The sequence below is a fragment of the Salvelinus alpinus genome, chromosome 27 (genome assembly GCF_045679555.1).
Source record: "Salvelinus alpinus chromosome 27, SLU_Salpinus.1, whole genome shotgun sequence".
NCBI classification, from domain to species: domain Eukaryota; kingdom Metazoa; phylum Chordata; class Actinopteri; order Salmoniformes; family Salmonidae; genus Salvelinus; species Salvelinus alpinus.
Window position 1 is genome coordinate 44,513,238 of NC_092112.1, and position 14,785 is coordinate 44,528,022.

At 41.7% G+C, this 14,785-nt stretch overlaps 1 protein-coding gene across 1 annotated transcript in view; it reads left to right on the forward strand.

Moving 5' to 3' along the window:
• Positions 1-9,779: 9,779 nt before the first annotated feature.
• The window catches only part of LOC139556641 (fibronectin type III domain-containing protein 1-like), an 88,303-nt gene continuing 83,297 nt past the window's right edge, over positions 9,780-14,785 (forward strand). The window contains exon 1 of the mRNA XM_071370838.1: positions 9,780-9,926. Within this exon, the coding sequence (XP_071226939.1) occupies positions 9,854-9,926 (73 nt within the window). The 5' untranslated portion in view covers positions 9,780-9,853. The remainder of the gene's footprint in view (positions 9,927-14,785) is intronic.

Genomic DNA, 14,785 nt, shown 5'->3' on the forward strand with positions numbered 1-14,785 from the left:
GGGTAGAAGCTGTTTAGAAGCCTCTTGGACCTAGACATGGCGCTCCAGTACCGCTTGCCGTGCAGTAGCAGAAAGAACAGTCCATGACTAGGGTGGCTGGAGTCTTTGACAATTTTTAGGGCCTTCCTCTGACACCGCCTGGTATAGAGGTCCTGGATGGCAAAAAGCTTGGCCCCAGTGATGTACTGGGCAGTTCACACTACCCTCTGTAGTGCCTTGCGGTCGGAGGCCAAGCAGGAGGCCAAGCAGTTGCCATACCAGGCAGTGATGCAACCAGTCAGGATGCTTTCGATGGTGCAGCTGTAGAACCTTTTGAGGATCTGAGGACCCATGTTAGTTTGTTGGTGATGTGCACACCAAGGTCTCTGACCTCCCTATAGGCTGTCTCGTCATTGTTGGTGATCAGACTGTTGTGTCATCGGCAAACTTAATGATGGTGTTGGAGTCGTGCCTGGCCGTGCAGTCATGAGTGAACAGGGAGTACAGGAGGGGACTCTGTGTTGGGGATCAGTGTGGCGGATGTGTTGTTACCTACTCTTACCACCTGGGGATGGACCGTCAGGAAGTCCAGGATCCAGTTGCAGAGGGAGGTGTTTAGTCCCAAGGTCCTTAGCTTATTGATGAGCTTTGAGGGCACTATGGTGTTGAACTCTGAGCTGTAGTCAATGAATAGCATTCTCACGTAGGTGTTCCTTTTGTACAGGTGGGAAAGGGCAGTGTGGAGTGCAATAGAGATTGCATCATCTGTGGATTTGTTGGGGCGGTATGCAAATTGGATTGGGTCTAGGGTTTCTGGGATAATGGTGTTGATGTGAGCCATGACCAGCCTTTCGAAACACTTCATGGCTACAGACGTGAGTGCTACGGGTCGGTAGTCATTTAGGCAGGTTACCTTAGTGTTATTGGGCACAGGCACTATGGTTGTCTGTTTAAAACATGTTGGTATTACAGACTCAGATAGGGAGAGGTTGAAAATGTCAGTGAAGACACTTGCCAGTTGGTCAGCACATGCTCGCAGTACACGTCCTGGTAATCCGTCTGGCCCTGCGGCATTGTGAATGTTGACCTGTTTAAAGGCTGCAGAGTGCGTGATTACACAGTCTTCCAGAACAGCTGGTGCTCTCATGCATGTTTCAGTGTTATTTGCCTCGAAGCGAGCATAGAAGTAGTTAAGCTCGTCTGGTAGGCTCGTGTCACTGGGCAGCTCTCGGCTGTGCTTCCCTTTGTAGTCTGTAATGGTTTGCAAGCCGGGTTAACCGGGCGGGTGTTAAGAAGCGAGGTTAGGTGGGTCATGTTTCGGAGGACGCATGACTCGACCTTCGCCTCCAGAGCCCATTGGAGAGTTGCAGCAATGAGATAAGATCAAAATTGGGGAGAAAAATTTAAATACAGATTATAGATCCACCTACATTCTGTCTAGAGATAACTAAGGTAAAAATTGCAACCAATACGTCCACATTTAATCGTCCAGTCATCCATGATTCCTTTTTGGGGGAATATAAGTGTCAGCGCTAGCAATAAAGTCCCTTACACTGCTTTGGAATGCAATCTTATTTAATTATAACTGAAGTGATTAAGAAAGCCTCCACTAAACATTTGCAAAATGTATGCACATACTGTAGCCATAGTGGTTAAGAGCGTTGGGCCAGTAACTGTAAAGGTCACTGGTTCGAATCTCCAAGCCGACTAGGTGAAAAATCTGCCAATGTACCCTTGAGCAAGGCACTTAACCCTATTTGTTCCTGTAAGTTGCTCTGGATAAGAGTGTCTGCTAAATGACTAAAATGTCAAATGTACAAGCTGAATAAGTATTGCTAACATGGTTGCTGAACATTTCACCAACCCCCACCCCTAACAGAGAACTGCCCCCCATGAAGACTACCTTAGAATGAGTCCGTTAGTACCAGACCTTCCCATCAGGCATCCGAACATCTCTGGACTAATGTGGGATGTGTTCTTCAAGTGCAGGTAGAGCCTGTGACCACCAGAGGGAGGTGTTGGCTAGGCTCAGAGATAGACTGACACTAGTGTGGGAATCTGTGTCCAGGGCTGTTGTTGGTGCTACTGATGGTTTGTTTACATAGCAGGTTAGAATAATTAATGTAGCAGGTTAGGATAATTAACGTGGCAGGTTAGGAGAATGAGGTTAAGGTTAGGAAAGGGGTAAGATACTAAAATACTACTGTTTTGAACAACTGTTGTCCTTGATGTGACAACTAGATGGCGCTTTAGGCCTACTCCATCAAGCCACAACCATACACAACCATACCGTACATTGGCAGATTGCATGACATTTTGTTAAAAAATGTTATCTCCAACCCATGGCAAAATGAGTAGAATTGCATTAAATTAATTATATAATTGCAATAGTAAACAAACCATCAGTTAGTAAACAAACCATCAGTATTGTAACTCTCAGTCTGGTTCTCAACTTACTGTGGAGAGTTAGAATAGTAGAGTACACAAGATGCAATTTCGAAATCTGGTTGTGCATAAGCAGTTTTTTTTATTCTGTTATGTCAGTCACTGACATGATCACTCAATTAGCCCATGTCAGCTAGCATTTTTTTTGTTTGGTCAGTTAGTCTAGCCAGTGAGCTAAACCTGCAGTAATCATGAATTACCGACTGGGCACGCAGGGCACGTGCCCAGGGGCCCTGATCTCCAGGAGACACCATTGCTTTTGTTAGTCACTCTCACTCAGATATCATATTAATATGACATGGCAACATGTGTAGAATTGAAGGAAATGAGCTTTACAACTAATAAAATGTCTCTCCACCCCATGTCAAAATGTGTATATTTTCAGGAAATGTTCTGTAAAACTGCTAAATGTTCCAAAATTTGTAGAATTGCATGACATTTTGTTATAAAATGTTATCTCCAACCCATGGCAAAATGTGTAGAATTGCATGAAATTAATTATATAATTGCAATATTTTCTCTCCACCCCATGGCAAAATGCGTAGAATTGCAGAGAACTTGCTTTAAAATAGCAACATTTTCTCTACGCCTCATGGCAAAATATATACAATTGCAGGAAATTAACTTTAAATGTGCACTAACATACCAGTTCCCTTACATGTGCTAGGGCTGGCCCTGTATGGTATATATTTATTTTATCTTTATTTAACTAGGCAAGTCAGTTAAGAACAAATTCTTATTTTCAGTGACGGCCTAGGAACAGTGGGTTAACTGCCTTGTTCAGAACAACAGATTTTTACCTTGTCCGCCTGGAGATTCGATCTTGCAACCTTTCAGTTACTAGTCGCTCTAACCACTAGGCTATCTGCCGCCCCATATAGCTCAGATACTGATATACTGAACAAAAATATAAACGCAACATGCAAGATTTTACTAACATCACGCTCGTCGTAACGAGTAGACCAAGGCGCAGCGTGCGTAGAGTTCCACATAATTTTAATATATCGAAACTCACTGAACAAAACAACCGACCGACCGACCGACCGACCAACCGACCAACCGACCGACCGACCGAAACTGCCGCTACTGTTGTGCACTCAGGCAACTAAATGTAGACAAGATCCCACAAATACCAATGGGGAAATGGCTACCTAAATATGATCCCCAATCAGAGAACGATAAACAGCTGCCCCTGATTGGGAACCATATCAGGCCACCATAGAAATACAAAAACACCTAGATGACCCACCCAAGTCACTATCATGCCCCAACCAACACAGAGAAAAAACAGCTTACTATGGTCAGGGCGTGACAACTGAGTACCAGTTCATATAAGGAAATCAGTCAAATGAAGTGAATTCATTAGGCCCTAATCTATGGATTTTACATGACTGGGCATGTGTGGGCCACGGAGGGCATAAGCCCACCAACTTGGGAGCCAGTCCCAGCCAATCAGAATGAGTTCAGAATGAGTTTTTCCCCTCAAAAAGGCTTTATTACAGACATAAATACTCTTTAATTTCATTAGCTGTCTCGGTTGCTGGTTTCAGACGATCCCACCGGTGACAAAGCCGGATGTGGAGGTCCTGGGCTAGCATGGTTACACGTGGTCTGTGGTTGTGGTTGTGAGGCCGGTTGTACATACTGTCAAATTCTCTAAAATGATTCTCTAACGCGCAACAAAGGGAGATAGATCTGAAAGTACTTTGAAACCAGTCAGGCCATCCTATACCCTCAACAGGGTTTGATCTTGGTCGAAACAGCCAATGTATATATGTTTGATCTTGGTCTAGGAGGTGGATGTATATTTTTATCTGTTTGAGCGGATTGCCACATTCCCAAAATGTCTGCAAGATATTTGGTCATGGCTCCTTCAAAGTGTTCTTGTGGGAAAAGCTCAGAAAGTGTACTTCGCTTTATTACTTGACCAGAGTTCAGATTATGACACTGTTAAAACTGCTATCCTTCAGGCTTATGAGTTGATCCCAGAGGCATACAGACAACAGTTCTGTAAATGATAAAATACAGAATCACAAAGCCATGTTGAGTTCGTAAGGGAACAAGCATGTCTTTGTGATCAGTGGTGTGGTTCTTAAAAGGTCAAGAACCTTGAGGATTTTAAGAGACTCATACTTCTCGAGCAGTTCAAGAATTGCCTTAATTAAATGGTTGCCACCTACATTTATGAGCACAAAGATCTCACTCTTGAGAAAGCAGCAGTCCTTGCAGATGAGCTTGTGTTGTTCCATAAAACTACCGTCACAAACAAAGCACCCAGTAGTTATCCCTACGCAAAAAGCAATCCAGAGATGTCACCCTCTACCATGCCTGTGAGGTTTCAGCCAATTAAGTCTCTGGTTGGGACTGGTGTATCTCATAAACAAGATTTTGGATCAGATGTGTATGAACCCTTTGTTTCAGACAGGTTCGTGTCTCTGCAGAGTGGCGATGCTGTTAAGGAGCCGGTGAAGATACTGTGAGATACTGGGGCAGCCCATCCTTCATTTTGGAGGGTGTTTTGACTTTTTCTGACACTTCAGCAAATGGTTAGGGTGGAGATGGGTTGCATGGAAGTTCCTTTGTATAATTGGAACTCAAGTCTGATCTTATTTCTGGTTCCGTTGTTGTTGGAGTGAGGCCTAGCCTACCGGCAAAGGGGGTCTCATTCATTTGGGGAAACAATTTGGCTAGAGGGAAGGTTGTGCCAAGTCCTGTCGTTTGTAAGGAACACAGAGTAGAGGAACCTGATGGGTTATCAGAAAAGTACACTAGCGTGTTCCCAGCGTGTGCCAATATATGTTCTACAGTGGCAAGAAAAAGTATGCGAACCCTTTGGAATTACCTGGATTTCTGCACAGATTTGATTTTTCTTTTTTTATCTGATCTTCATCTAAGTCACAACAATAGACAAACTCAGTGTGCATAAACTAATAACACACAAATGATTGTATTTTTCTTGTCTATATTGAATACATCATTTAAAGATTCTCAGTGTAGGTTGGAAATAGTATGTGAACCCCTTGGCTAATGACTTCTCCAAAAGCTACTTGGAGTCAAGAGTCAACTAACCTGGAGTCGAATCAATGAGACAAGATTGGAGATGTTGGTTAGAGCTGTTCTGCCCCATAAAAAACACTGACAAAATGTGAGTTTTTTATTCACAAGAAGCATTGCCTGATGTGAACCATGCCTCGAACAAAAGAGATCTCAGAAGACCTAAGATTAAGAATTGTTGCCTTGCATAAAGCTGGAAAAGGTTACAAAAGTATCTCAAAAGGAAAGTCCATGGTAAGACAAATTGTCTATACATTTCAGCACTGTTGCTACTCTCCCTAGGAGTGGCTGTCCTGCAAAGATGACTGCTAAATGTGGTTAAGAAGAATGCTGGAGTGTTAGCTAAAAACGTACAGAAATTTCTGGAAGATGCTAACATCTCTGTTGACGAGTCTACAATACGTAAAACACTAAACAAGAATGGGGTGGCAGGTAGCCTAGTGGTTAGAGCGTTGGGCTAGGAACCAAAAGGTTGCTAGATCGAATCCCCAAGCTGACAAGGTTGTTTTTCCCCTGAACAAGGCAGTTAACCCACTGTTCCTAGGCTGTCATTGTAAATAAGAAGTTGTTTGTAACTGACTTACCTAGTTAAATAAAGAATAAAATAATGACATTTTAAAAAATGGTGTTCATGGGAGGATACCACAGAAGAAGCCACTGCTGCCCAAAAGTATGTAGACAACTCATCAAATTAGTGGATTCGGCTATTTCAGCCACATCTGTTACTGACAGGTGTATAAAATTGAGAACACGGCCATGCAATCTCCATAGACAAACATTGGCAGTAGAATGGCCTTACTGAAGAGCTCAGAGACTTTCAACGTGGCACCGTCATATGATGCCATCTTTCCAACAAGTCAGTTCATCACATTTCTGCCTTGCTAGAGCTGCCCCGGTCAACTGTAAGTGCTATTATTGTGAAGTAGAAACATCTAGGAGCAACAACGGCTCAGCCAAGAAGTGGTAGGCCAACCAAGCTCACAGAACGGCACCACAGAGTGCTGAAGCGCCTTGGTTTCAACACTCACTCCCGAGTTTCAAATTTCCTCTGGAAGCAACGTCAGCACGAGAACTGTTCATCGGGAGGTTCATGAAATGGGTTTCCATGGCCGAACAGCCGCACACATGCCTAAGATCACCATGCACAATGCCAAGCGTCGGCTCGAGTCGTGTAAAGCTCGCCGCCATTAGACTCTGGAGCAGCGGAAACGCGTTCTCTGGTGTGATGAATCAGGCTTCACCATCTGGAAGTCCGACGGACGAATCTGGGTTTGATGGATGCCAGGAGAACGCTACTTGCCCCAATGCATAATGATCTGGGGCTGTTTTTTGTGGTTTGGGTTAGGCCTCTTACTTCCAGTGAAGGGAAACACTACAGCATACAACGACATTCTAGACAATTTTGTGCTTCCAACTTTGTGGCAGCAGTTTAGGGAAGGCCCTTTCCTGTTTCAACATGACAATGCCCCCGTGCACAAGGCAAGGTCCATACAGAAATGGTTTGTCGAGATCCATGTGGAAGAACTTGACGGGCCTGCACAGAGCCCTGACCTCACTACGGCGACTGTGAGCCAGGCCTAATCGCCTAACATCAGTGCCCGACTTCACTAATTCTGTTGTGGCTAAATGGAATTAAGTCTGTGCAGCAATGTTGCAACATCTAGTGGAAAGCCTTCCCAGAAGAGTGGAGGCTGTTATAGAAGCAAAAAGGGGACCAACACCATATCAATGCCCATGATTTTGGAATGAGATGTTTGATGAGCAGGTGTCTGCATACTTTTGGTCATGTAGTGTACGTCCATATGAGGAGTTTGATGAAGATCTGGTGGGTGACTTTGACAGAGATGGTGTTCTAATGAGGAAATGTTGTTCTCGCTTCACTCCTGAGCAAGACGATTGGCCCAGATGGTAGTATGGCAGGCCATCTTGAGGTCAACAAGACGTATGACTGTGTCTTGCATAACTTCTTCTGGAGAACGTAACATGTCCTTCACCGAGGGAACAATAAAACCATTTCAACTGAGAACCAAAAACCCAAGCATAGCCATGTGGGCCCAGAAGTCAAACGGCAGATGTTACGAGATAGGCCAGTCTATACTACTTTGAAGAGATTTATTTATTACTTCTACGCTGTTTCGGAGGGCAAGCATTCTCATCTCCACCCTCACGGGACACGGGGAACTAATGTGAATGTTTGTAAAATCGACCAATGACTTTTCCTTTTACCAAGGCTTAGATCCTCCTTGCAGTAACCACCATTTTGCAACCTAATTTTTTTTAAATATCCAGCACAATACCAGTGTCTACAGATGTGAAAAAAAGATATTTATGTATATAAAGTTAAAAAGTTCAACCCAATGACATCATCAAAAGTTTTTATTTTTTATTTTTTTTAAACAGTGATTTTTAAACACTATGAGATTCGCGGTGATGTGGGGAGTAAGAAAATACCCTCCTTCTGGCTAGGCAGGTTTTGAAAATCAAAGTTGTTCTTACTTTTAATCCTACCCTGTGATATCACAGAGAAGCATTTAAAAAAAAACTTTTGTCATACATTTTGAACAACAGATCATAGAAACACCCTGTTTTAACATATGTAGACACAGGTTTGGTGATGGAGATAATGACTGTGAGGTTGAAAAGTAGCGGAATTGCCCTTTCAGGCTGTGGTTATTGGAGGCAAGGCGCAAACCTTCAGGACAAAGCAGTCATCTCAACAGTAGCAACCCACTGGGCAAAAACTGGTTGAATCAATGTTTCCACATCATTTCAACCAAAAAAGTCAATGTGATGACATTGAATCAATGTGGAAAACTGATTGGATTTGAAAAAGTAATCAACGTAAGAGAATTTCATATTTTTTTCACCTAAATCCAATGACATGGTGAATTTTTTGTTGTTGATTTCATGTTGAACTCACGTTAGTTGACAACTCAACCAAATGTAAATCAAAAGGGGGTGCAAGTATAGCCCTATATATAATGTTTGATTTTATACATTCTACATGTTCCCCAATAATAATTGTCTCGTGGAAAACACTAATAAAAAAACATTGGTTCTTACTCTATTACATGCACATATTTTATTCCTTCAAAAAGACAGGTTGACTGAGAATTTAGACATAGAATCACACAGCTTTTGACAATTTTATGTCTGCCAAATGGTAGGATACAGTTTTGAAAACTGATTTAGGCCTAATTTCCCTTGCTATAGACTCTAGCTCTGGAATAATTTGGGGTTAGTCCCATTCCTCCATCGCGGTGCGAAAGTGGAAGACAGATGTACAGTAGGGGGAACAGAGCGCCAATGATCTGTCTGTCCCACCGCTCCTATTTAACCTAACGTATCAGGCGTAAAAGAAACATCTGAGGGGCATTTCCTTCTTTAACTGTCGGGGGGAGGTTATTTTCTGCACTGTTCAACCAATCCAGTAAATGTGGAGAAGGAGTTAAGACGATGTATCGCCTCGTTAACTCAGAAATACCAGAGATACTTTTGAGGCGATGTGAAACTCCATTGGAATCATATTAATGCCCACTGCGTGCGTTGCCTGTACGTTGTCAATGGGCCACGTGGTGCATTCTGGATACACTCCGACAAGGAGATCTCTCATTCAAGGAGTCAATGACAGTCATTTGTGCACTAGCAGAAAAACCCAACATGAGCATGATTTACGTGAACAAGAAGCTTGCGAAATTAAGTACTTTTGAGGAAAATAGGCAGGTTTCTCGACTCATATCCTAACTTTTGGAAGGGATTGTTTGATGATTAGCTTAGCAACGGCATGACGCAGCCTGACAATGTGAATGCGATTGGTCGACAGGCTGCTGGGTGGGGCGTTATACGTTTCCCCATTCATTGGCCACTGAGATTCTTATCTCCTCTGAAGTATCTCTGGGAATACTGGTTAACATCCAAAAGCGGAAGTCATGTCACAGGCTCACTTCCATTTCCTCTATAGAGAATGATAGCGGCATCTAGTGGCCGAAAGGCTGTATTAACATTGGCAGCGCCATTAGAGGCTTCCGCCATTTTAATGTAGTACTTCCAACTTCATTTGGTGACCCTGTTGGAGTCATGTCCAACGGGTTCATCAGGAGGGATCAACCAATCGTGAAGAAGAAAATGTGCTATTTCAAAATGAAGATTGCCTCAACGGCACTGCCCATACTGTCACAGACGCTATGTCACAGACATCACAGACGCACAGATACAAAGATGAGTACTCTATCTTACTCTATGGTTTCCCCTGAAAACCAGATGCATCCGGTTATTTTCTTCCCCGCTGAAGGTGCTCCTAGTCCAGCCAGACTTCACTCTCCCTCCCCTTTCCCTCTGTTGCGCAGCACTGCGGGACTAGCGCACTATACTCACTATGGCATCCACCGCAGCACGGACTCTCTTAGTGCTTTTCGTCACCTTCTGTGCATCAAGTACTGGATTAACAGGTAAAATCAGCCTTTTAATTTATATTTTCAGAGCAGATGCATGGTTTCCGTTTTTCACTAGTGAGGTAGCACTTTATTGATTGATTTATGTCTGGGATATGTGGAACTGGGCTAATAGCCTAATCGATAATCAATGAATTATTTACCCCATAAATATAATATATCCAGTTCCCAATCCGCAATTGTTTTTCTTTGTTTGTTTTATATCATGTCAAGAGACCAATAGCTTCTAATTGAGCTGCTGCTGGGACATATATCATAATTACCACGTTGCATTGCAGGAAAAAGTGTTTGTGAGAGAGATTCATTTTAGCAGATCTTCTGGTTTGTGTGGCATAAACAAACTATGCAAAATATGAGGGAAAGTATATTATTTTGGCGACAAATGATGAAAAGAAAAATGCTTAACAGTTTGCAGATGGGGAATGAACATACCAGTCAAAGTGAGCAATAATAATGAATTTGGGCCGTGAAACTAGGTCTTTCATCGTTTCTGGTCTGGAAGGAAAATGTGATGTAGCCTTTTGAGCGCAGGAGTCATGGAATATGCGCTTACCTCATTGGCGCACACTGAAGTAGCTTTGCTCTACAATTAAAATAAGATGACGAATATGAGATCATAAGCCATATGATTAGTATCAATCACCACACCAAAAAATATAAAGAAAAAAATGCTTTAATTGATAATGGGACGTCACAGTGCCAAAAGGGTATTCTAATTGGCGCCAGTAGCAACTCCATGATGCCCCGGCTTTCAACTCCAACCTCGCAGGGAGAAGGGGCAAGGAGGAAATGGTTCACTTTCTCATAAAGTTTCTGTCAATCTCGCTCCATATGCATCCAGGTGTCACTATAGCTTCCACGTATTAGCAGTTTGACTTTTATTGGGATGATTCTTGTCCTGGAGGCAGAGGTGAAGGATTTCCTCTCGAAAGTCAAAATTGCCTATAGTTCCTTCAGAAAGTATTCATACCCCTTGACTTATTCCACATTTTGTTATGTTACAGCCTGAAATCAAAATGGATTCAATATTTCTTTGTCACACATCTACACACAATACCCATAATGACAAATTGAAAACATGCTTTTTGAAATTGTGTCAAATTGATTGAATATTTAAAAATAGAAATATCTCATTTATATAAGTATTCACAGTCAATACCTGGTAGAAGCACTTTTGGCATTGATTACAGCTGTGACTTTTTCTGAGTTAATCTCTAAGAGCTTTCCACACCATTTGCCCATTATTCTTTCCCAAATTCCTCAAGCTCTGTCAAATTGGTTGTTGATCATTGCTGGACAACCATTTTCAGGTCTTGCCATATATTTTCAAATAGATTTACAGTACCAGTCAAAAGTTTGACTCATCTACTCATTCAAGGGATTTTCTGAAATGTTTGTACAATTTTCTACATTGTAGAATAATAGTGAAGACATCAAAACTATGAAATAACACATATGGAATCATGTAGTAACCAAAAAAGGTGTAATATTTTATATTTGAGATTCTTCAGAGTAGTCACCCTTTGCCTTGATGACAGCTTTGCACACTCTTGACATTCTCTCAACCATGCATGAAGTAGTCACCTGGAATGCATTTCAATTAACAGGTGTGCCTTGTTAAAAATTAATTTGTGGAATTTCTTTCCTTCTTAATGTGTTTAAGCCAATCAGTTGTGTTGTGACAAGGTAGGGGTGGTATACAGACGATAGCTCTATTTGGTAAAAAGCAAATCAATATTATGGCAAGAACAGCTCAAATAAGCAAAGAGAAATGACAGTCCATCATTACTTTAAGACATGAAGGTAGGTCAATCTGGACAATTTCAAGATCTTTGAAAGTGTCATCAAGTGCAGTCGCAAAAACAATCAAGTGCTATGATGAAACTGGCTCTCATGAGGACCGCCACAGGAAAGGAAAACCCAGAGTTACCTCTGTTGCAAAGGATAAGTTCATTAGAGTTACCAGCCTCAGAAATTGCAGTCCAAATATATGCTTCACAGAGTTCAAGTAACAGAAACATCTCAACATCAACTGTTCAGAGAAGACTGTATGAATCAGGCCTTCATGGTCGAATTGCTGCAAAGAAATCACTACTAAAGGACACGAATAAAAAGAAGGGACTTGCTTGGGCCAAGAAATGAGCAATGGACATTAGAATGGTGGAAATATGTCCTTTGGTTTGTGAGACACAGAGTAGGTGAACGGATGCTCTCCGCATGTGTGGCTCCCACGTTGAAGCATGTTGACACTGTCTGTGATTTATTTAGAATTTAAGGCACACTTAACCAGCATGGTTACCACAGCATTCAGCAGCGATATGCCATCCCATCTGGTTTGCACTTAGTGGGACACCTCCAGGCTGTGTAAGGGCTATTTGTCCAAGAAGGAGAGTAATGTGGAGTGCTGCATCAGATGACCTGGCTTCCACAATCACCCAACTTCAACTAATTTTAGATGCTTTGGGATGAGTTGCACTGCGGAGTGAAGGAAAAGCCACCAACAAGTGCTCAGCATATATGGGAAATCCTTCAAGACTGTTTGAAAAGCATTCCAGGTGAAGCTGGTTGAGAGAATGCCAAGAGTTTGCAAAGCTGTCATCAAGGCATAGGGTGGCTACTTTGAAGAATCTAAAATATCAAATATATTTTGATTTGTTTAACACTTCTTTGGTTATTTCATTGTTTGGATGTCTTCACTATTGTTCTACAATGTAGAACATTTAAAAAAATAAAGAAAAAACATTGAATTAGCAGGTGTGTCCAAACTTTTAACTGGTTCGTTAAGTCAAAACTGTAACTCAGCCTATCAGGAACATTCACTGTCTTCAGCACAGCAGGCTTAGCTCCAATACGTTACATTTTTATCCTGAAACACTCCCCAGTCCTTAACGATTACAAGCATACCGATAACATGATGCAGCCACTACTTGGTACTCAGTAATGTGTTGTATTGGATTTGCCCCAAACGTAACACTTTGTATTCAGGACAAAAAGTTAATTGCTTTGCCATATATTTTGCAGTATTACTTGTTGCAAACAGGATGCATGTTTTAGATTTTTTTTTTTATCTATACAGGGTTCTTTCATTTCACTCTGTCAATTAGGTTAGTGTTGTGGGGTAACTGCAATGTTGTTGATCCATCCTCAGTTTTCTCCAATCACAGCCATTAAACTCTGTAACTGTTTCAAAGTCACCAAAGTCACCAATCCCTCTCCGGCAACTGAGTTATGAAGGACATTTGTATCTTTGTAGTGACTATTGTTATTTTTTACCCATCTACCTGCTCTTTGTGGTTGAATCTGTGTTTGAAATTCACTGCTCTACTGAGGGACCTGTGGTGTAGAGAGATGAGGTAGTCATTCAAAAATCATGTTAGTAAGAGTCTAATGACTCCTCCGTGCAACAATCTAAGTAACATAATAAAAAAATCGTCATAAAAATCTGTCAATTTAAGCTAGAGATATGACCACCGTCTCAATCCAACGCATCTGCCTAAGTCAGCCTTCAGCATCTGCGGTGGAAGGTCAGTGAGCTACAGCCGTGTTTGTCAGACCATGAGACATCCCAAAAATTGGTCTTCTCACAAAAACGTTTGTAGCGTGTCAATCACTCTATGGAAAGATGAGACTCTCACGAACAGGATGGTGTTTTCCGTTTTGCGCACGACCCCCCACAAACTCCACGGGACTCGTCTGAAGTCGGTACCGATGATGTGCCAACTTCTGTCGGTAGTGTCCGAACCGTTTGGGCTACAAACTAATATGACCCCACTATGGAAAGGGGAGATTCTCCGTTTCGCTCTACTACCTCCACAAGTGTCACTGGACTCATCTGAAGGTAACCGGTACCGGTTTTAAAAAATGAATGGAAGTATGGAGGTAGTTTTGTTCCCCCCTAAACAAGGGGGCTAAATACGTGTCCAAAAAACTAAAATATTTCCTAAACTTTCTAATATCTACTAGATATTATTTTTTGACTGTCTGTTTTGACATTTATGAACGTATGACAATATGTTTCTATGGGCTATAGTAGTAATGGCCAAATTCAACATTTAATCCAATATGTTTTTTGATACCTACAAGGGTCCTAAAATTCAAAATCAGGTAGCTAAATTATCCATGGTATGACCACCTAAAAACAATTCCATATGATTGCGTGACTTTTTAAGCAACATTTTACTCTTTAACTTATTTAGGCTTGACATAACAAAGGGGTTGAATACTTTTTATTTTTAATTCATTTGTAAAAAAAAATATTGAAAAACATAATTCCACTTTGACATTATGGGGTATTGTGTGTAGGCCAGTGGAAAAAAAGTCAAGGAGTGTGAATACTTTCTGAAAGCACTGTAAAAATCCATGAAAACAAAAATCTTCTTTTTGATCTTAATTTAAGGTTAATTTAAGGTTAGGGTCAGGCATAAGGTTAGTTGTGTGGTTAATGTTAAGATTAGTGTTAGGTTTAAAATCCGATACCTGCCACTTATTATCGTGTCCACGGGTCTTGTTGTGCTTGCTGTGAAGACTAGCTCCTCTGTATCAGAGCGCGCTCCCCTCCAAAATATCCTCACCACCGGTGTAAGAGATGAGGGCCTTCTATGTCTTCAGATAATCCCTAAGGATTTGATCAAATCATTGTTTTAGTATTAAAATATACATTTCATTTTCATTTCTATTTCCTCTTTTCAAAAATATTTGACTTTTTTTTTTTACCCCTTTTTTCGTGATTTCCAATTGGTAGTTACAGTCTTGTCCCATTGCTGCAACTCCCGTACGGACTCGGGAGAGGCAAAAGTTGAGAGCCGTGCGTCCTCCGAAACACAACCCTGCCTAGCCGCACTGCTTCTTGACACACT